The following is a 27,920-nucleotide window of genomic DNA, read 5'->3' as shown; positions in this document are numbered from 1 at the left end:
ACTGGACAGTCTCTACGTAAAAGAATAAATGGACACAAATCAGATGTCAAGAATTATAACATTCATAAACCAGACGGAGAACACTTCAATCTCTCTGGTCACGCAATCACAGACATGAAGGTCGCTATCTTAAAACAAAAAAACTTCAAATCCAGACTCCAGCGAGAAACTGCTGAATTGGAATTCATTTGCAAATTGGATACTATTAATTTAGGCTTAAATAGAGACTGGGAGTGGCTAAGTCATTATGCAAGGTAGCCTGTTTCCTCTTGTTTTTTCCTACCCCCCCCCCCCCAGATGTTCTGGTTTAACTTGGATTTAAACCTGGAGAATGGTCAGTTTAGATGAGCTATTACCAGCAGGAGAGTGAGTTTGTGTGTGTATGGGGGTGGGGGGATGTGAGAAAACCTTGATCTATGCAGGAAATAGCCCGACTTGATTATGTAAAGAGTTGTCACTTTGGATGGGCTAGCACCAGCAGGAGAGTGAATTTGTGTGGGGGGGTGGAGGGTGAGAAAACCTGGATTTGTGCTGGAAATGGCCCACCTGTTGATCACTTTAGATAAGCTATTACCAGCAGGACAGTGGGGTGGGAGGAGGTATTGTTTCATGATTTCTGTGTGTATATAAAGTCTGCTGCAGTTTCCACGGTAAACATCTGATGAAGTGAGCTGTAGCTCACGAAAGCTCATGCTCAAATAAATTGGTTAGTCTCTAAGGTGCCACAAGTACTCCTTTTCTTTTTATGAGATAGTAGTTTCCAGTGTATTTTTCAAACATCTTTTTCTCTTTGTATTAATTCTCTGTTCTCCCTGGGGTTCCCATCGCCTCTTAATTCAACACCCTCTTCCACTTCACCAATCTGTTTGTTTTGTCACTCCTTTTCATTGTTATGTAAATGGCTAGGTCACTTCAAAGCCATTTTCATAATGGGAATAAGCCCAATTTCCTTAACCTTTTGGCATAATTTAGGTTCCTATTACCTGTTATCTTTGCCGCCCTACACTGCACCTTTTCTGAGGCAATAATATGCTTTCTTTGACATGTGGCATGGTGATCAGCATTGTGTACAGTATTCTACATGGAGTCTGTCTAACATTTGCTTTACAATGTAAGATCACTTCTTTTATTATATTTAGATTCCCATTGATATTTTAAGTAAGAATCTTGTTTGCCTTTTTTAATGGCTGCTGTGCTCTTGACGAAGAGTTTCAATGCATTATTTAATCAATCTAGCTATACCTGGATTTTCAAAGGTGCTGAGCACCTGCAAATCCTACTGAAGTCAATGGATGCTGTGTGTGCTAAGCAATTCTGCAAAATCAGACCTCTATGCATTTATACCAACATCTTCACCCCAGTAACTGGATGTTTAAGCAATGACACATCTGTACATGAACATCTGACCGATTTGTACTCACAGAAACTCGGGACTAAAATCGTTTTGGTTGCTTAAAAACTTCAAACCACATTTATTGTAAATTCATGAAAAAAGAAAAAAGACACAGATCACTAAACAATTACATCTCAATGTAAAGAACATGTCCAGTGACGTGCAATCAATCAGATATTGAAAAGAATATCTAAATAAACTGCTATTTCTCCAATAGAAATCTTATTAAATAAAAAAGATGTTTATTTCCATATTTACAGATTAAAAGGCTTATGCATTCTTAAAGCATTGGTTAATGTTTAATAGGTCTATCTCTTTAAAAAGAAAATAAAATATTTCAATTCTAAGAGTGCCCTTTGGAAGCAGCTCACAATATAGTCTATTTACCATAACTGAACAATTCAGTAACCTTCCCTTGACCACTGTAGAGCTTTGGTTCTTCTATATTCCATGCTTTCATCGAAGAGCTTCTGGAACTTCCACCTACAAGATAGTGGGGGGTTTTCTCATTACATTAACAATACTGGCTGGAAAAGAAGCAGCATCATGGTCTATCCAGTTATGTATATTGTGCTTTTTTAATATGACAGTGATTTACATGCATTTCTAAGGTGCCTGTCGCCATAGTACATGGATACCATTATACATATTTAGAAGTACATTCATTCACTTTGTGAAGAAGACTAGGGTACATTTACATTGGAGCTGGAGGTGTAATTTCTCTCTCATGAAGACATACCCATGCTAACTTTAATTGAACTAGCCATGTAGCTATGGCTGCATGAGTGGCAGGAGTGGCTAGCCAACACCAGTACAATCCCATCTGAAACCCTAGGTACATACTCAGGACAGCTAGCCAATCCCACTGCCCAGGCAGCCATTCCCATCTCTTCCTCCGTAGATTAATGCTATTTTAAGAGGTGTCAGATCGAGGTGTCTTATTTCCTTGAGCAAGAAATCAAGACCATTTCACAACTCAATTCTGAAGAGAAGGCTTTGCTGAAAAAGACTAGTTTTGCCTGAAGGTGGCAAAATTTCACCTCTGGTTCATTGCTTGCTATACTCACTCTACAGCGACCCTCTACTGAGAATCCCAAGCCCCAAGAAGTCTGAACATGGGTTCTGTCAGCACCCTGGGTTCTGTCAAAACTGAGGTCAAATTAAAATGGAAAGTGTAGTCATGAAAGCAGGTTCAAATGTAAAACTGCTCCCAAATATGTACTTATGGTGATATTTCTCAAAGTATAATCTTATATTAAATATCTATGCTTTAAAATTCATTATGCATGTTTTGGATTGTGTCGTATTTGAGCCATAAACAGTTATTTAAATGTGGTCCTTTACTTACCTGCTTTAACTGTTTTATGCTGCTTCCCCGAATTGCTTCCATAAGGCTATCATGAAGAGACATTTGTGGGGTGGAGGGTCGGGTAGAGGGTCGCGATCCTTCTTCTGATTTCTTGTCTGAGACTGATCTTAAGGAATTTTTAATTTCTTTCAATATGCTATTCTCATGCTTTTTGCTTTTTTTGCCTTTTTTCTTTTTGTGTCCATTTTGTAAGGCATTCTTGGAGCTCTCCTGTTGTTTGATGACTTCAGCTATATTCCTCGTTGGTGTCTTTTTCTCTGGAACAATGAGGGGAGGAGGGGGCGGGGGTGGGGGAGGGGGTGGAGGAGGTGAAGGTGGAGCTGGAGGCTGGATTTTGACAGGCTGAGCTTTCTTAGGGAGTTTTGGAGAGGACCAAGGTGAGCTCTTAGGTGATGCATAAGGTGAGGACCCAGGAGTTCCTTTCTGCAAGGCTTTGGTCTTTGGATTGATTGCTCCATCACAACCAGACTCTTGCTGTTTTTGCTCCTGCATACGTTTTTGCCTTTGCTTATCCATGTTTCTTGTGAGGATACTTGTCATGCTCATTCTTGGTCCAGCAAGCTCAAAGTGGTACCCTAGCTTCACCACTGTGGTATTGTCTTTCAATAGTTTAGCTATGTCCATTTCAACCTGACTGCCCATGATATGCCGTTGGTTGTGGAATCGTAGTTCTGTTAAAACCTTGTTATGCTGCAAAGCTCTCATGATGGCCAGTATCCCTTTGCCTGTGATAAAATTTGAATCAATGTTCAGACTCGTTATATACTTATTCACTTTTAACATCCCCGCAATAGCAATTGCCGCACTATCATCAGCACGAGTATTGGCCAGACTGAACATCTTAACCACTGTGTTGTTCTTGAGGGCTTGAGCGAAATGTGTAAGCATCTGTATGGTGATGTTTTCAATGTTATTTAAGTTGACTTCAGTGGTGTCAGGGTCATTGTTCCTAACTTTTTCCAAAGCATCCTCAATAACCGTTGGGTTTCCACAAGGGTGGATGGCACCCGTTTTAAAGCTTGTGTCTTCTGTGTCTTTGCCACCATCACCATTGATGACATTTTCATTTTCCTTCTGGATGTTGCATTTCTTGCGTTTCAAGTGGTCAGAACTCCTGCCGCTTTCACAAGTCACAGTCCGCTCACAAACTGCAGCATTTTCCTTTTTTTCTGAATCATCTTCATCACTTTCTTCTTCTTCTTCTTTTTCTTCTGGTTCCTTTTTTTCTTCTGCTTCCTCTTTTTCGTCTTCTTCCTCCTCCTCTTCAGTATATGCCTCCTCGGAAATTTCACTGTTAGTTCCTGTGAAATATTCTTCCTCAGTGTCTTCTGAATTGCCGTCTTCTTGCTTTGAATCCTGAACAGGAATGTAAGTGTCGGGATTAAACATGATAGCAAAAATATTAAGCTTTACTTTGATTTTCCCCAACAGCAATTATACTTAAACTATATGAAATTAATGTTAAAGGTTTAAAATAAACTGGCAGAAGCATGGAAATTTAAGAGAACTGAAAAAATCTCATCTGATCTAATATTCTTTTTTTTTAATTTCCTCCCCTTTCTCTCAAGGCCAAATCCTTGGCATCAATTGGCTTAGTCTACTGAAGTCAAAGGAGTTATGTTGATCTACACCAGTGGAAGATCTGACCCATGACACTGCAACACAGATATACATAAAATTACCCATAAGTTGATATATTCACAATGGAATGTCAAATGGATTTTCCCTGTCTGAATTTCCATGCTCATGTGGGCTTCACTCAGACAGACTTAAAGTACTATGTTTTTCAGAGTGGCCACAACCGAACGGCTACATTTTTTATGTGCAAAATTACATGCCACTGTTTAATGACACGGAGTTTAGGTCCCCACATTTTTGCATGTCCCAAAACTCAGACTTCCATGCACAAATGCTGTATATGCATCCAAATCAGCTAAATGGCTGCCTAATTTCACACACAAATACCATTTTCACATGAAAATGTGAGCAAAAAAAGAAGGTGAATTACAATAGCTGTCCACCCAAGATTCTGGATGCACAATTTTGGGTGTGCACACTCAAACGCTGTTTGTGAAAATATGCTCTATAATGTTACACTAGCATCACTTTAATACTTTAACAAGTTCAAAATTGCGATGGGTCTGACATGCCAAATTCTGATCTCCATACAAACTGTCCCAAAGTTCAGTGGTAGCCCCAGAATTTGGGCTAGTTGCAGAGTACACAGGGCCAGCTCCATGCCAATGCACCACTATGATCTCATTTCAACTCCATTTTGACAGCTTAAGAGGCAGTAAAGTGCTGCATAGGCCTTGTGATGGTCCTTGGCATACAATTGACCATAAACCCTCTATCGCAAGAGCTCTACTCTCATAAATCCATATAAATAATCTAATAAATCCTATAAATCCATAATATTGAATTTTTAGTAAAATTCTGGGTGAAAAACAGAGGCGCTGCTTGCACTGCTTTATTAAATTGAATATGTAAATCCTTATAAAATATCACATAAGGATTGGGTCCATGCTACGTACTTACAGAGATGCTGTTTTTGACTTTGACAGGAGGCATGCAAAAAAGTTACTAAATTGGCAAACCCGCCCAACCATCAGTGTTTAAGTCCCCGCATAACTTTACATTTGCTAATTCAATTTAAACGGTGTGGTTAATGATGTGTATATATATCCCTGCAGTATTAACACCTTGCATACTATCTCACAGTCTTGAGCAGATTTCTGTGGCAGGACACATACAAAATAGGGTTATCATCATTATCATGCTTACAGAAGTTTGACAAAGTAACAAACCACAGGCCCAATCTTACAAATGCTCTGTGTGATTCATCGGGAGCTCAAAACGTAGAATTTGCAAGATTGCTCTGATCCTAAAATGAGCTCTGTGCAGGCAGGCCCCTTACCCCCCACCCGCCTGCCACCCCCAAATCCTTTGACTTCAATACCACTGCCTCAATAGAGCTCATTACAGGATCAGGACCTATATCTATAATTTCAGTGCATATACAGACAGGTTTAAAAGTTGAGAATATGTCTGCTGCACAGAACATCCCCTTTGATTCCTACACATGTATCTATCTAGACATTTATAGCACGCTCTTCAGCATGGTCTCTGAGTGCCTATTCGTGACTTGAACTTTGAAGTGTACTAATTGTGACTAATTGGTAATATTCTACAGTGATTTTAAAAGATTAGTGTAAAAAGAACCCTGCTAGAATCATGTTTGAAGTGGGGGGGATTCAATTCTCTTTCATATTATATCCATCCTTTAATTTCATAACTAGCTGTAAGCATTAGCAGTAAGTTTAAAATTGCTACTCCTCTCTTTTAAATTCTTCAGTTGCTTGCTCTCTGTCATCTTGATCAGATTATATCCCAATGTATCAGATTATATCAGATTATATCCCAATTGCTACAGACACCTTGGGCGAAGTCCTCACCTCACTGAAATCAATGAGAGTTTTGTTGTTGCCTTCAGTGTGGGGAAGATTTCACCTTCAGATTCCGCTTTATAGACATCAGATGGCAGAGTGTTGACATTTATGGATACATTTTGTAGCTCTCTCACCTCCAGAGCAGAGAGTGTGGGTTTTACTGACACATTACAGCCTAGGCTCATACCAAATGCTAACCCAATATTGCCTTTTGGGATGGAGGTTGCTGCCAAGTCAGAAATCCTGCCTTATGGACAGTACACCAAAACTAGGACTTCTCTGGCCATTTCTTATTCCTGCCTGGATGTAAGTTAAAGATGCAGTAGAAACAAGTAAGTGGCTAATTCTGCTATCCTGTCCAGATGTCCATATCTCATCAAAATAGGTTCTTATTTCTAAGGCTATGTGAGCTAGTGCTTAATGTATAATGGTGATTGTATTTGTCTACACAGACATTACAACCAGTATAACAGACACTATATGCAATCAAATCCTGTGTCCGGTGATTCTTCCCTGATTGTAAGATAACAGTATATTCATTATGCAAAGATGGTCAAACTCATTCCTGATGTAAACCCTTTGTAGTCTCAAAAAGAAAAGGAGTACTTGTGGCACCTTAGAGACAAACCAATTTATTTGAGCATGAGCTTTCGTGAGCTACAGCTAGATCCAGAGTGTTAGCATTTTTAACAGTAACTGACCTATGTGTCCAATTCTGCAACCCATAGGGCATGTCTCCTTGCAAAAATAGGTCCTTAACTCTGGTCAGCTAACTCTCACTAGCTAATTCAGGTTAAAATAGCAGTGAAGACACACAGTGACTTGGCTTTTAACTCAGGTTAGCAGCTTGAGTTCAAATCCATGCTGCCCTATAGGCTTTAACTTGAGCTGCTGACCCAAATTAAAACCCAAGTTGCTGTGTTTTCAATGCTACTTTAACCCAAGTTAGTTAGCACAGATTAGCTAACCTGTGTTAAAAACACACTTTTTTTTTTTTTTTTTTGCAGTGTAGACATACCCTTAATCTTGAAATCAATGAGACTACTTGCCAACAGCATACTACTCCCTGTGAGCAAGGGTGGCAGAGTCAGGTCCTTAATCAGCAGAACTCAGTATGGAACTTTAGCTGCAAAATCATTGACACAGCTAAAACTCCATGCTGTGCTTTGAAAGTTATAGTGCAGGTGTTAAAAAAAAGTCACCTTTTATGGTGCTTAATCCTGAAAGCAGTTTCCGCAAGGTGCTGGGTGGCCTCAACTCACACTGAAGTCAATGAGAATTGAGGGTGTTGAGTATCTCACAGAATCAAGTCCTGAATTATTATTACTGAGTTATACTGCTCTTGGCAACCAGCATCTATTGTTACTATTTATATAAAACTCCCTGGGACAGACTGCATGATGAATACTCTATTAATATGTTGATTGACTGAATACCAACTCCAGGCTTCTATGCTTATAAATTCCTCCAGCTGTGTTCTGATAAGACAGCACACAGTGTGCCATTGAAATAATCAGATATTGGGCCAGATTCTCAGCTGGTGTAAATCAGTATAATTCCATTGCCTGCAATGGATCTATACTGAGTTACACCACATGAAAATCTGGCCAGTGGGTTCTGCTGCACTTTTTTGCCCAACCTCTCCTTTGCTAAAAATTCAGAATTCTCTTCCTGTTGATCATTCTTTCAATCTATTGCTCCTCAAAAAGCAATACTGATTATTTATTTATTTCACAAGAGGAAAAAGCAGTCTACTAGCTTCCCCCCACTCCCCAAAAGGTAATTTTCCTAACAACTTATGTGGTTGGCTAGAAGTACGCACAATTCGTGCCTAATTTTGTAAACTCACTTTAACCATTGTTATATTATGACTTATTTTAACCACTATTTTAACCACTAATCCTTTTACAGGATTTTTTCCCCAAAAGAGTTTTTAAGGCACTGCAAGACCAAAACCAAAAATCCCCTTTGCTAATTTACAGCACTCTAGCAAAAGATTGTCACTAGGACTTTTCTTTAAAATGTTGTAGTAGATCAGAAGAAAATAAAAATGGTAAATGATGGAAAGTCATTGAAGAGTGAGCCTGAATATTTCCAGGGCACTGTGAATGCTCTGAAATCCTACCTTTTCACATGCCCCCAACCTTTCTTTTTCTAGGAGTTTTCTGGTCTCTTTTTCCCAATAGGCCATCAACGCTTCCCTGCTGAAAGTTCCTGTAGGAGTTTTCTCTGTTAGATTCTTTTGTCTTTGCCCCACTGGAAGGTTACGGTCGGGCTCAATATCTTCTAGTTCCCTCTCCAGCTCCTTTAGCTCCTCGTCAGTCAGAGAAGCAAGGAGTTCATCTTCATCAATGGATTCATATTTACTAAGCTCTCTTCTGTAGCCAAAGGTAGACATGGTCCCGTTTGGTCAGGCTGATAGAAAGTTGCAATAATTAGGCATTCAAGAAAGCTGAATCAAGTGGGCTGTATCTTGTTTGGTCGGCAACTGTTTCCCTGACTAGCTGAGGCACCCTTTTAAGAGTTGTCATGGAAGCTACGACAATGCATGAAGGGATGAAAGCATGCTCTGTTTTAAGCATCAGACGTCAGCTAGACATTTGGACAGAAAGAATGTCATATCACTAGTGTTTGCAGGTCACTTAAACAGGGGGATTATTGACACATTGACCATTACCATATTTAGTGTAGCCTGAGAGCAGGAGAGTGTATTAGCCCATGTACTTAGCAGGGCAGAGGGGAATGGCAGGAAATAAAACAACAAGCATAATTACACTGACTTTGTTCTCAAGCAACAATGGAAAGGGACCAGTGAAAATGCACTTTAATTCTGAGTTGCTCGTGGGAGTGGGGAATAAAACAACTGCACAGCTGTTAAGGGAAGTTCCACTCATTTTCATGGTTATTTGGGGGACCTATAATGTTATCAGGCCAAGGCTTTGTGAAGACTTTGTAATCAGCAGTAATGTAACGTGAAGCCAAGCAGGTCAGCATTCCAGAGTTTATGGAAAGCACCACTCCAGGTGTCATATATAGCTCCTAACTGACCATACAACTGGGCTATTTATTTTCATTTCAATTTTTAAAAATGATCTGAGGGAGAATTAGAATGACAAGTTTATTTGAAGTCAATATGATTTATTTTAAAATTAAGGATTACAATGTGCCACTCATGTTAATTGGATTTCATAGGGCCTTAGTGTGGAACTGGGCCCTAAAGTCCGCAATATAATACTGTCACAGCTTTAACTTTGGCAGAACCAAGCAGCTATAAATCTATAATGGCCATTTTGCAACTGGCTGCATCTCCTTCTCTTCCAGGGGTAAGTGCTCCTTAGCTCCTGTTGTGTGTTTCTTTTCTTAATCCTAAGGAGATGGGACAATATCATAGTCATAAATTAATGCAAAAAACTATGTCAATGTGATATTACTTTTGCACACTTTGGCACCCAACATAAGAAAATACAGAGTGAAAGCTGAGCATCCAACTTTCCCTCTGCCCTTTCATATGTAGGCACTGCAACATGGGCTTTAAATACACAGTCATATGGTATTGTTCAAATAATACACTATATATCACTTCTTTTCTATTAAAAGTGAAAGATACTGAATGCTTAAACCAGAGCCACTGTTCTCAGACATCTAGCCCAGCACTGTGTGGTCTTCTTCACAGCCTATGCCCATGTCCGTAACCAGGAGAAAGGTTGTTTTAGCAGAATAAGTCAGGAACAAGTCTATAAAAATACACGGTGTCTCTATGTACACACTCTGTCATAAATATAAAGGGAAGGGTAAACCCCTTTGAAATCCCTCCTGGCCAGGGGAAAGCTCCTCTCACCTGTAAAGGGTTAAGAAGCTAAAGGTAACCTCGCTGGCACCTGACCAAAATGACCAATGAGGAGACAAGATACTTTCAAAAGCTGGGAGGAGGGAGAGAAACAAAGGGTCTGTGTCTGTCTGTAGTCGTCTTGGCCGGGGATAGACCAGGAATGGAGTCTTAGAACTTTTAGTAAGTAATCTAGCTAGGTATGTGTTAGATTATGATTTCTTTAAATGGCTGAGAAAAGAATTGTGCTGAATAGAATAACTATTTCTGTCTGTGCATCTTTTTTGTAACTTAAGGTTTTGCCTAGAGGGGTTCTCTATGTTTTTGAATCTAATTACCCTGTAAGATATCTACCATCCTGATTTTACAGGGGGGATTTCTTTATTTCTATTTACTTCTATTTTTTATTAAAAGTCTTCTTGTAAAAACTGAATGCTTTTTCATTGTTCTTAAGATCCAAGGGTCTGGGTCTGTAGTCACCTAGGCAAATTGGTGAGGCTTTTTACCAAACCTTGTCCAGGAAGTGGGGTGCAGGGTTTTGGGAAGTATTTTGGGGGGAAAGATGCGTCCAAACAGCTCTTCCCCAGTAACCAGTATTAGTTTGGTGGTGGTAGCGGCCAGTCCAAGGACAACGGGGGGAATATTTTGTACCTTGGGGAAGTTTTGACCTAAGCTGGTAAAGATAAGCTTAGGAGGTTTTTTCATGCAGGTCCCCACATCTGTACCCTAGAGTTCAGAGTGGGGGAGGAACCTTGACACACTCATACCAAGTCCTTTTTATCTCATAGAGTTTTAAAGTATATTCAGTGCAAGTGGAAGAGGAGGAGGTTTGGGACCACTGGTTTTGTTCAGTACCATCACTGTTTGTTTGGTTCTTTTTAGAATGGTGTCTAGGGCTAAATCTATGATGTTCTACATCTATATGCGGATTGATTCTTCAGTGGCACTGGGCAGAGGAGATGTAGCCGCATGCCGTTCATATACAGATTTGATTAACAAAACATATACAGATTTGGTTAACAAAATCCTCTTATGATTTTAATTTTTTTAGTTATTTCACTTTTTTTCATCTGAATTTTCATACAGGTTAGTATCCTACAGAAGTGGGATCAAAGTTGGGGAATACAAAATGAATCAATGCATGAAGTATTAATGTAAAAGTCTGAAGTAGTTAGCAAAGCCAGGAGACTAAAGTAATGCACTTGGATTGTCGTGTAATCAAATGACATATGTGTAGGGTCCTACCAAATTAATGTGCTGGTTTGGTCAATTTCATGGTCATAGGATTTTAATAATTGTAAATTTCATGATTTCAGCTATTTAAATCTGAAATGTCAGGGTGTTGTAGCTGTAGGGGTCCTGACCCAAAAAGGAGTTGTGGGAGGGTCGCAAGGTTATTGTAGGGGGGATTTGTGGTGTTGCCCCCTTACTTCTGTGCTGCTGCTGGCAGCGCTGCTGCCTTCAGAGCTGGGCAGCTGGAGCATGGCAGCTGCTGGCTGGAGCCCAGCTCTGAAGGCAGCGCCACAGTCAGCAGCAGCGCAGAAGTAAGGATGGCCTGGCCACCCTTATTTCTGCGCTGTTGCTGGCAGAGCTGGGCCCTCAGTCAGCAGCCACCACGCTCTGGCCGCCCAGCTCTGTAGGCAGCAGCACAGAAGCAAGAGTGGAATGGGATGGTATTGCCACGCTTACTTCTGTGCTGCTGCTGGCAGGGCGCTGCCTTCAGATCCGGGTGCCCGGCCAACAGCTGCCACTCTCTGGCCCCCCAGCTCTGAAGGCAGTGCAGAAGTAAGGCTGGCTATACCATGACACCCACCCTAAAATAACCTTGCGAACCCCTCGCAACTCCCTTTTGGGTCAGAACCCCCAGTCTGAGAAACACTGCTCTTCCCCATGAAATCTGTATAGTATAGAGTAAAAGCACACAAAAGTCCAGATTTCATGGTCCATGACATGTTTTTCATGGCCGTGAATTTGGTAAGGCCCTACATATGTGTGTTCAGATTGCTTGTGCTGGCTAAATCTTATCATAACCTGAAAACAATGTGCCACTCATGCTTGTTATTTGTTATAGAGATAGAAACTTGTATCAAATGTGTCCAGATGATACTTCAGAACAATGGTAGTTGTGCACATTTTTCTTTTCTTAAGATGACAAACTGCAATTAGCGTATATTACACCTAGCCCAAACCTTTGAAATATATGAAAAAAATGAAAGAAATAATATGCATTGTTTATTCTTTTAACTTTTGTGTTCAGGAGTTATGGCTTTGATGGTAGAATGGATGAAATGCAACCTCTGCTCAATGTATCTGTCAGAATTCTCAGTTTATTCCTTCAGTATATTAAGATGGTAACTTACGTGCTACCATTTGAGTTTGTGAAATAGGCGCACAATGTAATCTACATATAATGCACAGGAATTTTTACAACAAATATTTTGGGTACAGCTGGGCAAAAAATTTCGAAAGCACAAATTTTCTGTCAGAAAATACCGATCTGACTAAATTGAAACACTCCATGGGAATGTATTGGTTTTGTCAAAAATTTTCAACAGGAACTTATAAACGTTTTACATTATTGTTTCAATTATAATAATATTTATTATATTATTGAAATGATAAAGTCAAAACAAAACATTTTGATAAGGTTCAAACAAAATATTTTTGGAGCAGTTTATTTCACAGAAAATTTCAAAATCTTGGAATATCCTGTGGGATGGAAATTCCAGTTTTAGACCAGCTCTTATTTGGGGCTAGATTCTGTGTTAGGTCTCCTGAAAGATGCAGCACAGAAGTCACAGGCCAAAAGGAACAGACCCCCTATGTGTCTGTAAGCACCTTCTTTCACTTATGGCAGCCTCCCCATAGTTGTTTATGGGTTTAAGTGCTACAGCTATTCCCCCTCATACCTGTTACACACTGTCATGCCCCCTATACTGGGGGCTGTGAGGATGATCACCAAGCATACATTGGTCTTATGGAGCTACCGTAGTGGAGGAATTCTCCTCTGGCCTATTATAGACCCCATATACCAGTGGTGGGCCCATCAGGGTAATCTGCTGGCGGGCCACCAGACAGTTTGTTTACATTTCCACAGCCACCTGCAGCTCCCAGTGGCCGCGGTTTGTCATTCCCAGCCAATGGGAGCTGCAGAAAGCGGCAGCCAGCATGTCCCTGTGGCCCGCACCGCTTCCTGCAGCTCCCATTAGCCGGGAACAGCAAACTGCACCCACTGGGAGCTGCGGGTGACCGTGCAAATGTAAACAAACTGTTTGGCGGCCCACCAGCAGATTACCCTGATGGGCCGCAGGTTGCCCACCACTGCCATATTATGTGGGAGTGGCATAATGGGGCCACAGTGGTGACCAGAGTCTGGCTAACTATATAGTTTATTATTTTGTATTATGATAGCTCCTAAAGAACCTAATAATCAGCACTGGGGCCCCACTGTTCTAGGCAGTGCACAAATACATGGTAAGAGGCAGTCCCTTCCCTGAAGAGTTTACAATCTAATTGACAAGAAAGACACACCAAGATGCAAATAAAACAGTACAACAGTACAAAACCTGAATGGAAATATTTCTTAAGACTCACTCCTCTCCTCCCCCACCCACAGTCTATGTAATGGACACACACACACACACATATTTACATATATATATAAAAACTGGCTGATAAGGATATAAAAATGAGTTTATCATGCACCTTTGACCACCTCAACTGCCCACTTATCTATCTCCCTGAGACTAATTTGACCATTTCACACCGTGAGCAGATTCAAACAGCAGCCAATTTTTAAAAACAACCTGCCAGAAAACCTCCTTTTCCTCAAACTGTGGATTTCCATCCTCCACCCCTCAATATTACTCCTGGCTGAGGCCCAGGGTAGGCAAGATAAAGCCCTGGACCAGTGACAGCTTTTTCTACACACATTACAGCTTTAATGTTGAATAGCTTGTAGCGATCTAGTGCTAGGAACAGAAGTTTACAAAACTGGAAAAGGGCAATTCCCAGCTTCCCATTAGGAACTAGCATGTGCTTCTAACACTGGAAGGGCCTAAACTAATGGATTTTAAAGTCATGAGATTAGTAAATGTGGAAGAGCTATTTTATGTTGTTAGGGATGGGGTTACGGCTGCCTCTGAATCCTGTACAATTGGACTAGTGACAACTAAGGCCTCTGACTTTACAAGTTGAGGGATAAGGGAAAAGCCCCAATAAACTTTTTAAGACTCGCTAGAACATTTGTGAAAGAGATTTTCTGTTAAATACATGGTATATTACACACCAAAAACAACCTTATACAGGTTTCAGAGTAACAGCTGTGTTAGTCTGTATTCGCCAAAAGAAAAGGAGTACTTGTGGCACCTTAGAGACTAACCAATTTATTTGAGCATAAGCTTTCGTGAGCTACAGCTCACTTCATCGGATAAAGTGAGCTGTAGCTCACAAAAGCTTATGCTCAAATAAATTGGTTAGTCTCTAAAGTGCCACAAGTCCTCCTTTTCTTTTTACCTTATACAGAACATTATTAAGGTTGCAAAATCAAGCACTCAGACGCCTATGCAACCTTGATTTGCCCCTTTGTGTGTATACATTATGATATGGGCTGTAATTACACAATCACATGCTATATTTTCCACAGGACCCCTGCCTTGTTCATTGCACTGGATGAACAGTGCTCTACACTGCAGCTAGGAGGGAGCCTCCCCGATGGGTAGACAGACGCATACAGGCAAAGCACAGCTCCCATTGATTTCAATTGCAGCTGTGAGTGCTCAGCACTTTTGCAAATCAGCCACCTGGGTCTGAAGTCAGGCACCAGAAAATGAGGAACACACAATTAGCGTGAAAAGTTTGGTTAAAGTGACTCAACTAGCATCCCATAGGAACTCTGTAGAAGAGGCAGGGATGGACTCCAGTTCTCCAGGGCAGCATTCAACTGACTGAACTTTGAGAACATCATCTCTCTTCTTATAACCCGCTGCCTCATTCACATAAAAACATAAGAATGGCCATACTAGGTCAGACCAATGGTCCACCTTGCTCAGTATCCTGTCTCCGATGGTGGCTAGTGCTAGATGCTTCTTGCAGTGAGAGGCTTAAGGACAGTAAGAACATGGGGTTGTGTCCCTGACCATCTTGGCTAATAGCCATTGATGGACCTATCCTCTGTGAACTTATGTAATTCTCTTTTGAACCTATTTTTGGCTTTCATAGCATCCCATGGCAATGAGTTCCACAGGTTGACTATGTATTGAGTGAAGAAGTACTTCCTTTCATTTGTTTTAAACGTGCTGCCTATTAATGTCATCAGGTGACCCCTGGTTAGTGTCTTATGTGAAGGTGGTAAATAACGCTGCAGGGAGGGATAGCTTAGTGGTTTGAGCATTGGCCTGTTAAACCCAGGGTTGTGAGCTCAATCCTTGAAGGGGCCATTTAGGGATCTGGGCCAAAAATTGGGGATTGGTCCTGCTTTGAGCAGGGGGGTGGACTAGATGACCTCCTGCAGTCCCTTCCAACCCTATGATTCTATGAACACTTCCTTATTCACTTTCTCCACACCATTCATGATTTTATAGACCTCTATCAGATCCCCACTTAGTCATCTCTTTTCTAAGTTGATCAGTCCCAGTTTTTTAATCTCTCTTCATATAGAAGCTGTGCCATACCCCTAATCATTTTCTTCGCCCTTCTCTGCACCTTTTCCAATTCTAATATACCTTTTTCTGAGCTGGAGTGACTAGAACTACACTCAGTATTCAAGGCGTGGGCATGCCATGGATTATATCATGTCATTATATTTTCTGTTTTATTTTATATCCCTTTCCTAATAGTGCCTAGCATTCTGTTAGCCTTTTGTCTGCTGCTGCACATTGAGCAGATGTTTTCAGAGAACTATCTATGATGACTCTCTTTCTTGGGCGGTAACAGCTCATTTAGAATCCATTAGTTTATATGTGTAGTTGTGATTACTTTTTCCAATGTGCGTGACTTTGTACTTATCAACATTGAATTTCATCTGCCATTTTGTCACCCAGTTTAGTGAGATTCCTTTGTAACTCTTTGCACTTTCACACCCTCATTAACAACCCTGCTACATCCCCAAAGCAAGTGTATCCTGTACACTGAACGAGACTGGGGTGTTGGGTAAAAAGAAATATCTGATCTTGTCATGATAGACTTTATTACAATGCATACACACAAGGGAACTAAATTAAGATTGCACTGGCTTTTGAGTGTTTGACGCAACTTTAATAATGTACTTTTAACACAATTGTGTGTTTGTGTGTAATTTCATAGGTTTTTAAACAAACAAATTGAAATTGCATCATATTGACATGCACATGGTTCATCAGCAGGGTTGGGACCTTTAACACGACCACACAGACCTCTGTCGCTTGAGATTATGGAGTAACTGACAGCAATAGTAGGTTGCCATCCTCTATGAGGACCAGCACTAGAGGGGGATGAGGAAGACACTTTGTCAGTGGGTTTCACAGATATTTGCTGACAGCAGAGGAATGGTGAGACTCAGGAATCTTGGGGTCCATTACATACTCTAGAAGGGAGTTTGCTTTAGTGGGCATAGACTCTTCTACCCATTCTCCCCAAGCACAACCCCTTCTGCCCCTACACTCCAATCTGTCCCACTTGTGTGTCTGCCTCAGCCCTGGCTCCTCATTCCAGTATCAGTCTCCTCACCTACCCAGTCCCAGTCTCCAGTCCTCAGCTTCTCATCCTAGCTCCAGTCTTCTTGTCCATCAAGTTCTAGACTCAGCCCTCCCAAATCCCAGTCCCATTCTACTTCTCCAACCATTCCTAGTTCACTCCAAGCTCCTTGTCCCCTCGTCCTCTCCTCTTAGCTCCTCCTGTAACCTGCTTCTTTCCTCCACCCTGGCCTCCAGTGACCACCCATGTGCCTCATCCCCACTGGTTCCCAGTGTCAATCTCCCTCCCCCAGACTTACTGAATCTCAGAGAACCCTTCTGCCAGCTCCTTGTCCCAATCTTTTTGATGAGACAATCCCAGTTCCCTTCTTTCCCCACCCCAGACTGGTTCTAAGTCTCAGTCTCCTTGCCCAGACAGTCCCACTCACCCCCAACTCCCAGTTTCCCTCTCCCCACCCCCATCAACTTTGAGTCCCAGGTTCCCCTCCCTCCCCCAAGCTCCTTGTCGCAATCTATAGCCCTCCATACCTCCCCCTGACCTTGCTCTTGTGTCCTTTGAATTTGGATCAGAAAGCTTCTTGCTCCTCCATGCTGCTAGGCCCAGAAGGGGAAGAAGTATTGAGAGTACAGGAGAGACAGGAACCCTGATCTCATTTAAGGTACCCAAATACAGTCTCAACACCGTCTACAGCAGCCCAGAGCTGCAGGAAAAGTCCTGCTCAGCCTCAGACTGAAGCATGCTTGGTGTAGATACAATCTTCAGGGAATTTAGCTTCTAAAATTGGAGAAGTCTCCACTCAGCATACGCAAACTGCAATTTTTCAAAGGCTTGTAACTTGGCAAGGTTTGGGCATAGTTCTATGGGGATGGCAAAAGTCACATTCCTGACTCAAAGCCCTCTGCCAGGATTATGTTTAGGACATAGGTGGTGGGGCCTAATGGTCAGAGCCACGGAGGTGGCCAGGCCTGGAGGTTAGCACCAAGCCAAGCTGGAGTCAAGAATTAGGGCCGCGGGGCATAGCTGAGAGCAGAGCTGAGCGGGGCAGGCAGCAGGATCAAGCACAATTGTAGCATGGACCACGTTGAGCAGCCAGCAAGTTCTGGCTGCTGCTGGGTCAAGCAGTAGCTTAGCGCTGCACCCTCACCGATCAGACCGTGCAGTCAATCAGGCAGCCCCTGCCAGAGTCAGCTATGAGTATTGTGTTGCTAGGAGACTGACCCTGCTGCAACTGCAACTGATACTGCTCCCCCTCCTGCCAAATTTCAAGTCCTTGCTCTGAATCATGAGTAGCGGGAGGGTCAAAGAAAAAAAATGGCTGACTTTTTTAATTACAGGTAAAATAATGTATTTTTCCCTCGCCTCATTCTTGGAAATGTCTATTTTGGCAGAAATTTCCCCCTGAACAAGTCAGCCTGAGGCAGACACCCAGCATGGCAAATTTTAGCCCACTGGGGAAAATTGCTGTTAACCTTGCCATTGAACTTGACCCCATTTCACTCTGTGACAAGATCTATGCACTATATGCAGCATAGGCAAAAGCGGTAACGCAAAAGGCCTAGAGGCCTGCATCCTGTAAGACTTAGCTTAAGCTAAGAGCATTTGCGTATGCTGGGCCGTGGTATTTTGACCCAGATAACAAACTAGGCCAACCTCTAGCCTAGCTCAAGTCCCATTATATGCAACGCCCCCGCCCACCAACCTGCAAAAGCCCTTGACAAAACACTGCCACAAGCAAACCGCAGATTTTAATAATAACGCAGTGCATCAGCACAGTGCTAATTATAAAACTGTTTACTTTGGCTCCTTCTAAGGCTTTATTAACAATGCTTAAGTAATAATTTTTTTTTAAAAATGTATCATTTAACTTAAATGTAAAAAAATATATAAAACTGGTATTATAGGGGCAGGACAAAGAGAGACCAGGGTGGCACCTGTGTATGGCCATCTCTGCATCCTTCTCCCTGCATGCTTGTATTCAAATAAAAGGACCTCAGACTGTTTAAACCAAACAAATGGTGTGACTCGTTTTCCACAACAGTTTGGGGGCTCATCCAGGATTCACCATATACCATCCATAACTAAAGAACCACAGGCCGTTTCCCTCCAAACCCATGGCGCCATGTACAAGGCAAAAGACCTTTTAAATCTCTACATTGGGTTTTCGGTAAAAAAACTAACTGTAGGCTCTAAAACTGGGTAAGTTGCGTGTTAAATCTAAACTTTATGTTCAAACCGTTCTAACGCCTTCGGGTAGGCCAAAAAAGTCACAAAGGTGGTTGTCAGGAACTTAGTCTCTGTGTGTGTGTGTGTGTGTGTGTTTGTGAGTGTAAAAGTAAGGGTCACAGAAAGACACCCAGAGCCCTCTGCAAAGCTTTGCTTATAACCAAAGGTGTCTCTAAAGCAAGCTCTGTGGCCCCAACAAAAAAGGGCGGTAAAAGCCCTGGCCAAAATGGGCCGTTTCTGCATGGCTCAACCGGTAAAACAGACCCCGTCTAAGGCAAAAAAAAAAGCGTGCGTGTCCCTATGCTCCGTCTTTAAATGACCCTAATTCTTTGGCCATTAACTAATCCTACACCTCACCTAAAACAACGAAGTACACGGCTCTAGCCAACGCTCTTCATGAAAGGGGGCTGTGAAAAAGGGCACAGGCTAAAACCACTGACTGGTCTTACACCTCGCCTGATGCGACAGAGCATGTGGCACTAGCCGACGCTCTTTGCCAAAAGGGAGCTGTAAAAGGGTCGTAAACATCTTCTGTAAATTTTCCTTGTACAAGTGTGTTTCCTTCAACTTCTTTCCTCTGGTTTCCCCTTTATCGCCTAGAAAGGGGTCTAATAAGCCACTGACAGAGCCGATCACCTTGCCTAAAGCAACAAAGTATGTGGCGCTGTTCTCTCTAAAACTAGCCGACGCTCTTTGCTAAAAGGGGGCTGTAAAAAGGTCATAAATACCCTAAAAAAGTCCACCCTCTGAATAGGACCCAAAAGGAAAAAAAATGTGGGCCGGTGGGTCCAGACGGATAATCGTGTCGCCAAAAGGCCTAGTCCTTTCACTTGCAAGTTTCTAAAAAAAATAAAATTGGTATACCAAGAATAATTCAAAATTACGGTCTCCCCTGAAAAAAAGTTTTGCCCTTAACAAGATTGTGCACCTCAAATGCGCACTTCTGGCAAATGTTTAGTGCATATTTCAATTGGTATAAAAAAAGACAAAAAAAAACCGGTGCTGTAAATCTCAAAAAAGAAGTCTCAAAAACTGCCCCCCAAAAACTTAAAACACAATTAAAAAAAAACAAAAAAAAAATTGGGTTCTCCAAGCCCCTGCTGGCCAACAAATATCTCTCTACCCTTTAAGGCCTCTTCGGGGTACCCCCTCAGCTCCATCTAAAAATCCTATAAACTTATATTTAAACTGCAGTAGGGGTGGGCAGTATTCCTAATCCCCACCCCGTCTCTTTACCTCTAACCGTTTCTATCGGTCCTCTGTCTAACCATCATGCCTTCCTCCTCAGCCCTTGCTCACGGGTTAACCTTTTAAATAAAGGCTTACTATGTAAACTAAAATGTACATGAAAGCTCCAAGAGGGAGACCAACCCCAGCCCTTCCTCGTTGCAACAGAAACTGCTGGTTAAGGTTCCCCCCGCCCTTGTGGGCTAATCATGCTAACCAGGTTGGGTACATTGGGTCTGCCCAACAGGTTAAAATTCCACCTGAACCCAGCAAAACCTCTTCCTAAAATTCGCCTAAATCCTCTCTCAAAATAGGCCAAAAAAAATTTAACCAGTAATCACCTCCTTAATTCAGCAAAAAGTCATTATTCCTACGGTCAGTAAGCGTAACTCCCCATTTCACCGTGCTGTTAATGCTACTGTTCTCCCTACCTTTCACGTTGTCCCTAGCCCCCTGCTACTATCCTTTCCGGCAAAGCACCGGTGCTAAGGGGTTGTTACCGCCTCAAATAGAAAAAAGGTTGTATTAAGTCCAAACATACAAAATTAAGGTTATTGTTAAATAAAATGCATCTAAATATAAAAAATAAATGTGTGTGTGTATGTAAATAGGTATGTATAACTAAATAAAAGGGGGGTTAGTCAAAAAGCCCACCCTCCTTGCTAAATTGGTAGTAAAACCATACCTGTGCCTATAAAAAAAAAAGAATGTAACAAAAACCAAACCAAAACAAAACAAAAGGATCGGGCCCAGACAAGCAGGCAACCGCAGTAAAGGAAGTTAAAAGAAAAAAAGTGAAAGGTTAACTATGTAGTTACTGGAGGAAATTAAGCAGTAAAACTAAATAGTTCACCAAAACGTTTAAAAACTTAAACTACCTGGTATACCCCACCGATTTGTAGTCGGTGCTCCTAAAATAACGCCCACCCCTCCAATAATAAAGAACCACAAATGGGGGTGTGTGATTTTAAAGGTTTTATTGTAGTTATTTAGGATGAGTCATATCATTCAATCTGGCTTCAGTAATATACCCATCTAAAACTCATACGGATAAAACCTTGAAAAGTTGCAAAAGCCATGCACAGAGGGAATGCACATCTTTCCTTGGCTTACAAGCAGTAGCATAGAGGCTAAACTGAGTTTGCCCACTTCTCTCTGGCAAATACAAGCATTTAGTTTAGATTAATTTACTTCTATTTTTAACCACTGCTTACAAGCTGCTAGAATCCCCTGTACAACCACTGACTAACTTGCATGTTTGTTTCATGCAGAACGAAGGATGCAGAGTAAAGTTAGGCATTACAACCATTTTTATAAGTGCAGGATTCATTCCCACATTTGAAGATACTTTGCATACAAGTTTCTTTTCATGTGTGTGTTTCTCCATAGTGTCTTTCTACACCTTCTTTAGCCAATGATAGTAGTAGATATATGGGGCCTAAGCCCCTCATTGGCAGCTAATATTTAGGGCAGACTTTAAACTTTTTTCTCTCTTATGAACTGTTTTCCAAGTTTTTGGAAGAGGGGATCTTTCCAGACACTCTCCCTCTCCATTTTCATCTCCACCAATTAACTGTTTCAAGTAACAGTTTGAAATTTTGTCAGGTTTCTAACACGTTGCCAGTGTTTGGTCATTTTGGCCCAGTAGTTTGAAAGCCCATGTGCAATGCCCAAAGGGTGAAATTCATGCCTGTGCAGGGGGGTATACACCACAAAGTCCAACTTCCACTTTGGTCAGTGGAAAAATAGTACACAAATGACCAAACTATTGATCAACCTGTTCTCAAAGTATGTGCAATGGCCTGTTGTCGAGATGCCATTTAGTTCCGTCACAGAGCACTAGGGAAGCCTATCAGACATATTTTAGGTTGTAAAGGAAACAGCTGCATTGGAATCCCATGCTTCAGAAGCACTGTTCAATTACAGTGCATGTTTAAAACAAAATACATTTATGCAAGTCAAAAGGACATCTGGCTGTCCCCTTTATCTCTCTCCCTCTGGGTTGTTTTTCCTCTTTCTCTAGCCTTTGTTTCTCTTCTTTCCCTCTGTTTCTTCATCTAGGCCCTTGCTCTCTCCTCCACTTGCCATCCTCTATTCTCTGTCCTCCCCCTATAATTTCCTTTCTCTCGCCTCCCCGCTCCCTAGTGCGTGCCCCATGTGCATTCCTCCTCCCCCACTGGATGTCCCCTGCACTCTCCTCCCTTCCCCATTGCATGTCCTCTGCACTCTTTTCTCCATCTTTACAGAGTCTCCTAGGAGCTACTCCTACAGTTCCAGTGTGAATGCATAGTCCAATCTGACTGATCCACTGATTGTAAGCACTGTAGGTGTGTGTAGGTAGCAGTATATTTGCTTTCGCTGTTAGTAGTCACATATCTTTGCATTCAGAAGTGCCTAAACCTTCTCAAAGTAGTTCAGCCTAAATCTGCACTTCAGAGGCCTTTCTTTAAAAAGAAAAGGTCAAAAAGAAGAGAGAAAAAGTCAATCCTGTGTGACATCTAAACATGGCTGTAAGACAGACTGATAGGACAAGCTGTCTCTGCTTTACCCTAGAGACAAACACAACTGTTGAAAACTGTGCACACTGTACTGTCCTTGGAAGCTATGTGTCATCACCTACATTTAACAGTGGTATCAGCAAAGCAAGCTCGATAAAGCATGTGTTGAAGGCATGTGAAGGAATAACTTTTCAGCTGCTTTTCTTTATGCCAGATGATTCCATTGTTCAGATCATCTGTCCTGGTGATTTTGTAAACAAGGAGTCACATGGGAGAGAAGTCTCCTTCCCTTCCATCTATGCTGAGGAAAGACAAAGAGATGAGACTGTAGAGATGGGCCTGAGCCAAAATCTTCCTTCCCTTGAAAACTAGAATTAGAATCTGGATTTCACAACTGATCTCCATCTCTATGATAATCTGAACCAAAACCTCTGACTTGAATACCACAGACTTGAAAGGGCATGTTCCCCATCTATAACCATTAGTGAACTTTAGTACTGATAAATATGAAATGCAGAATACCCACAAACGCTAACCCTAGCCATCACCCTAATCTTAATCATTAACTCTAACCACCTCCATTACTCTAACACTAAGCTTAAATGCTAGCTTAGCCCTAAACCCTGCTTTTGCCTTAACTCTAAAGATCACCATATGACCTAAAGGTTACCTATAACTGAAAATCTAATTGTAGCCAAAACTCTAAACAAAGCTCAAGCCTAGCCCAAATGTAAGCCCTAAGACCAATCAAATTATGGTGCTTATTCCTTAAATGAAATAGGATGTGATGGAGTGTCTATCCTCCACTTACATGAAAAGGGTTAACTGGAACTGGAGAGCTCTATTAAAGTACCTGGCTGCACCTGGAGCATGGGCCAGCCCCAACTACTGATAAATCCCAGCCTGGGGAGGAGCTGGGAGGTAGAATAAAGAGGAAGTATGTAGTTGTACCAGAGGTGGTCACAGGGAGAGAAAAGGAGCTCTGCAGTCTCTCCCTAGGCATGGGAAGAGCCCTGCAAGGTGTTCAGTTGAGGATCAAGAGGGGGATAAAAGGTCAAGCCTGAAGAGGGCAAAGCGGGGTTTATGTTTCTACTTTTATGCTGGGATTTATTGGGGACTTCTACAGGAAGTAGAAGAGCGAATCCGAGCCACTGCAAGAAAGGCAAGCTTGGAGAGACTGTGGAGGGACCTGCTAATGGGCTCACATCAGAAGAAGCACAGAGGAGAGTGGGGGCTGAGGTTCCCCTACCAGCCAAGGATGTCATTTTTTATGGGGCAGGGTGGCAGTTGCGCCCCCTGCCCCAATTTCTCATAGGTCTATAGGCTCTATTTTTTTTTTTTTTTTGGCCACCCTCTCCCCGCCCCCTCCAACTTTGCAGGATATAATAGAATTACATGTTCTATATGTTGACACAACTTTGTTGTCCCCTGCCCCCAATTTTTCTGAAATGATGCCCCTGTTGCCAGCCACTGGGGAAGGTAGTGGGAAACTGCCCCTGAGAGAAGGAGATAAGAGATGACCAAACCCTGAGAGAAAAAGGTGAAGATCACAGGGCTCAAGGTCAGGGCCAACAATCCTGATGTAAAGACATTGGACTTTTTGTTGTATTGGATTTTCTCTCACCCCAGAAGGAGTGGACTTAAATGAGACCTGGCCAGAGGGCTGAGTCACGGGAAGAGACTGACCAATGTGGAACAGGAGCAGCTGTCAGCGGGGGCATTACACAGAACAGAACTGTTAGGCCATGCTTAGCCATGAGGAGGTGTTCCAGTGGTGAGTCCACTCTTCTACAGCATAGTATTACCGTTAAACTTGTTTTCTCACTGAAATTTAACATTGTGTGTCATACTGAAAGATACTTGTCTCCAAACCTGACAGTTTTAAACGGATGTGGACATTGGTGGTGTCCTAGAGCAAGGAACATTCATTGGTTATTTTCCAAAAGAGAGATAATGGGGACCAGGCTGCTTTGACCCAAATGAGAGGGTCTCCTCATGAAGAATTCTAGGTGAGCTTTCCCATTACAGAAGGATGCTATGTGGCATAGATAGGCTTCTGGAGATCTGGGTCCTGCAGTAAGAAGGGAAATGGTGCAGCATTGACTTCCACAGAGCAGCAGGTAACAGTGCATGAGGCCAGTCAGCTGGATGGCTGAGATTGATTGGGCTGCCTCTCTTGGCAAGAAGATGGAGAACTCATGAGTAGTAGAAACATGAGTCAGTTCTTTGGGGGAGCTGGCAAGAAGAGAGTGAGAATCTGTCTTGTCTGGGAGGGCTGCTCAGGGATGGGCACTGGGAGGAAAAGTTTTTTTTGGAGAAGGCAGAGGGGATCATGGAAAGTTTGGAGTGATCCAAGAACCAGTCCACCTTGATTCAGAGAAGCAAAGCTCATTGCTTGGTGCCCCCTTGCCTCAACTTCCAGTGACCCAGATACTGATGGTCTGTTTAATTATACAGCAAAGCCTGAGTCACAGGATACAGCAGACTTTCAGTACTGTCTGTTCATGAAACAGGCACTGTGCTAATAAAGTAAACCACCCCTTGTACTTCTACTTCGCCTGGCTGAATAAAAATAAAATGGAGAATCCAATAGAAGCAAACAAAAGTTAAGTGTACAAAGGTTTCTTCTCTACTCTTCTTTTCTCCCCATACAGTTAACACCTCCTTATCGCTCTGTGTTAGTAAAATAAGAATCATGTCCTGTAACGGGAGATGAGCCTGTTACGTTGGATAGCACAAACGATTTCTATCTGGCTTCTGCTCAAAGCAAGTACTTCTCCACATCTCTGCTGACCATACGCTTCCTCAATATCAGTTACTACCGTGCAAAAGAAAGATAAAATAGCGTACATGACGATGATGATCTTATTTTCATATAGCTCCTTTTATCCCTCAGGAGGGTTCTCAACATGCCTTACAGGCGTTACCAGTAGATTTATAAACTATATATAGAAACCACTTCACTCACTGCTGAAGTACAGCTACCCTTAGGGTGAAACACAGCAGCTGTTTTGAAACTGCACAGCTATACTGCACAACATTTTAGGATAGGAAGAGGAGAGTACAGTCTGTGTCCCACTGAAAATGCAAGAGGCAATATTTTAGGTAAATGGAACATAATTATTAAAAGCGCAACGCAAAGAGAACACTGTAATTAGCTCCTCCTTTCCTAATAAGTGCCACGGGATATCTAATCTCAGTGACTACGGCAAGCAAAACATACTCCTCTGGACGTCTGGAAAAATCTGATCATTTGAATGTTCAATTGAGAGCTGGTATTTATTAAATTATTATGTAATTACCAAAAAAAAAAAAAAAAAAAGAGGATTGGCTCAATCCTGTACTGAATTCTTCAGAGGTGGGTAAGCTACAGAAAAGTCAGCCACTATTCCCTGACCCTGGGGAAAGCTGTTGGCCTAACAGGCCATAGTTTACATTTCAGAGCACAAGGGTGCTCTATTTTCTATAGCAATAGCAGCACTACATCTGTATTATTGACCTGATACACCTATCATCTCCTTTGCTCACCCAGCGCCTAAGCGATTAAAACACACTGCGCTTTTGCTTTTAAGAATGACTAGAAAACAAATCTAAAAACACTTGTAAATGAAGATTGTAATACATGGGGACCTAACCAACTTCGGAGGGAGGGATAGCTCAGTGGTTTAAGCATTGGCCTGCTAAACCCAGGGTTATGAGCTCAAACCTTGAGGGGCCATTTAGGCATCTGGGGCAAAAATTGGGGATTGGTCCTGCTTTGAGCAGGGGGTTGGACTAGATGACCTCCTGAGGTCCCTTCCAACCCTGATATTCTATGAATAAATGTACAATGTAAGGGCAAAATTCTCCTCTCTGTTGCCTTGTCCTGTAAGTAGCGCTCATATTGATATTAATGGGAGTTCTGTCCACCATGGAATATGCTATGACATTCTCAGTGCAGACGAGAAAATAATTTTGCCCTTCGGCTGTATCATATTCAGGGGTTTTAGGTGAAAATATCAAAAAATTATGTATCAACTATGAAAGCAAAATGAATGCTTTGTACATGTCACTAAAGCTCCACTTTATACAACCAGCCTTAGGAGTAGTAACAGTTTGTGTATGTTTTATTATAACATATTATGATAACCATGAGAAAGATGCCTGCAGCACTATTCTTTCCCTGATTTATGTGCACAGCTTCCATTAATGCTAGTGAGATTTCTATGGCTATTTCGAAGGGAGAATGCCCCCAAGCCCCAGACAAACGCTTTAAAATATTTATTCAACAATTTTGGTTCACTTACTCGATGTACTTCTGTGACAAATGCAGGAATTTTGGCAACATTTTTATGAAGTTAATACATGCCTCGGTTTCCCTCTGCTTTTGGTATTGCTGTGCATGCAGTGTACAAAGCAGGAAACATGAGGTCTTTTGTCATGTAATTGTCCAGAAAAGGTTGTTAAGGACTGGCTGGGAACTAGCACATATCAGTGGAAGACACTAAAGACACAGTGGAAACCCTAAGGACTGAACACTTGACACCTGTCAGTGGGAGGCTCCCAGACTGGCTGGGTGGAGCACACATGAACTCAAGACGAAGGCAATGGGGGGAGGTGACAGGAGGTAATAAGAACTGGGCTCAGAGAAAGAGAGAGAGACCCAGGGTACAGATCTGTCTCTTGGAACTAAGGTTTAAAGGCTTTGTCTACACTGCCAATTGAATGACAAAGCTTTTGTCATTCACAGGTGCTTAAAAAAGCTTCCCCCTCTGGCCCCCCCAAAAGACAAAAGTTTTGTAAAGGCAAGTGGCAGTGTAAATGGCTCCTTGTTGGCAGGAGCGCTCTCCTGTTGACAATGCAAACCCCACTCGTAGGGGGTGGAAGTATTTTGTCTGCAAAAGTGCTGACAAACAGCGTTTACACTGCCCGACTTTGCTGTGTGTAGTGTAGACAAAGCCTAAGATAAAGGGACAGAGAGAGAGTAAGGAAACTCCCAAGATGGTTCCTACAGCAGCATTGTTCAAGGGTGCTCTGGCGTTGGCCAATATAGACTGTGTCTTAAGCTTTGCTTCTCTCTGCTAAGCTAAGGACTCCCTGATGTTGCACACCAGTTGATTAATAAACCCGACTGTGTTTTGAAAATCTGCCTGGTGTCATTGCAAAATACTTACTGAGATGCATTGATCCCTGAAGCAGGAATAGTCTCTGAACGGGCATCTAGCTCAGTTGGACTCGGTGGGCAGACCTCATGGGATGAAACAGGAGTGCTGGAGCCGGAGGC

The 27,920-nt window shown here is 42.1% G+C and overlaps 1 protein-coding gene across 1 annotated transcript; it reads right to left on the bottom strand.

Annotated features, from left to right (window-relative positions):
* Positions 1-1,639: 1,639 nt before the first annotated feature.
* LMOD2 (leiomodin 2) lies at positions 1,640-8,692 on the bottom strand. The gene is made up of 3 exons (XM_073331717.2): positions 8,337-8,692; positions 2,742-4,118; positions 1,640-1,876 (listed from the first exon to the last, which is right to left on the bottom strand). Exons 1-3 carry the CDS (start codon positions 8,607-8,609, stop codon positions 1,850-1,852), a joined length of 1,677 nt encoding a protein of 558 aa, XP_073187818.1. The 5' UTR covers positions 8,610-8,692; the 3' UTR covers positions 1,640-1,849.
* Positions 8,693-27,920: the final 19,228 nt, after the last annotated feature.

The sequence above is a fragment of the Lepidochelys kempii genome, chromosome 1 (genome assembly GCF_965140285.1).
Source record: "Lepidochelys kempii isolate rLepKem1 chromosome 1, rLepKem1.hap1, whole genome shotgun sequence".
Lineage (NCBI taxonomy): Eukaryota > Metazoa > Chordata > Testudines > Cheloniidae > Lepidochelys > Lepidochelys kempii.
This window is presented reverse-complemented; position numbering and strand designations above follow the sequence as displayed.

Bases quoted from the DNA above. Each gene is read 5' to 3' on its own strand.
- LMOD2 (XM_073331717.2), bottom strand. From the start codon at position 8,609: ATGTCTACCTTTGGCTACAGAAGAGAGCTTAGTAAATATGAATCCATT. The intron at 4,119-8,336 runs GTAGGATTTCAG...ATTCCTGTTCAG, and splicing joins GGTTGGGGGCATGTGAAAAG to GATTCAAAGCAAGAAGACGG. The intron at 1,877-2,741 runs GTAAGTAAAGGA...ACTATCTTGTAG, and splicing joins GCATAAAACAGTTAAAGCAG to GTGGAAGTTCCAGAAGCTCT.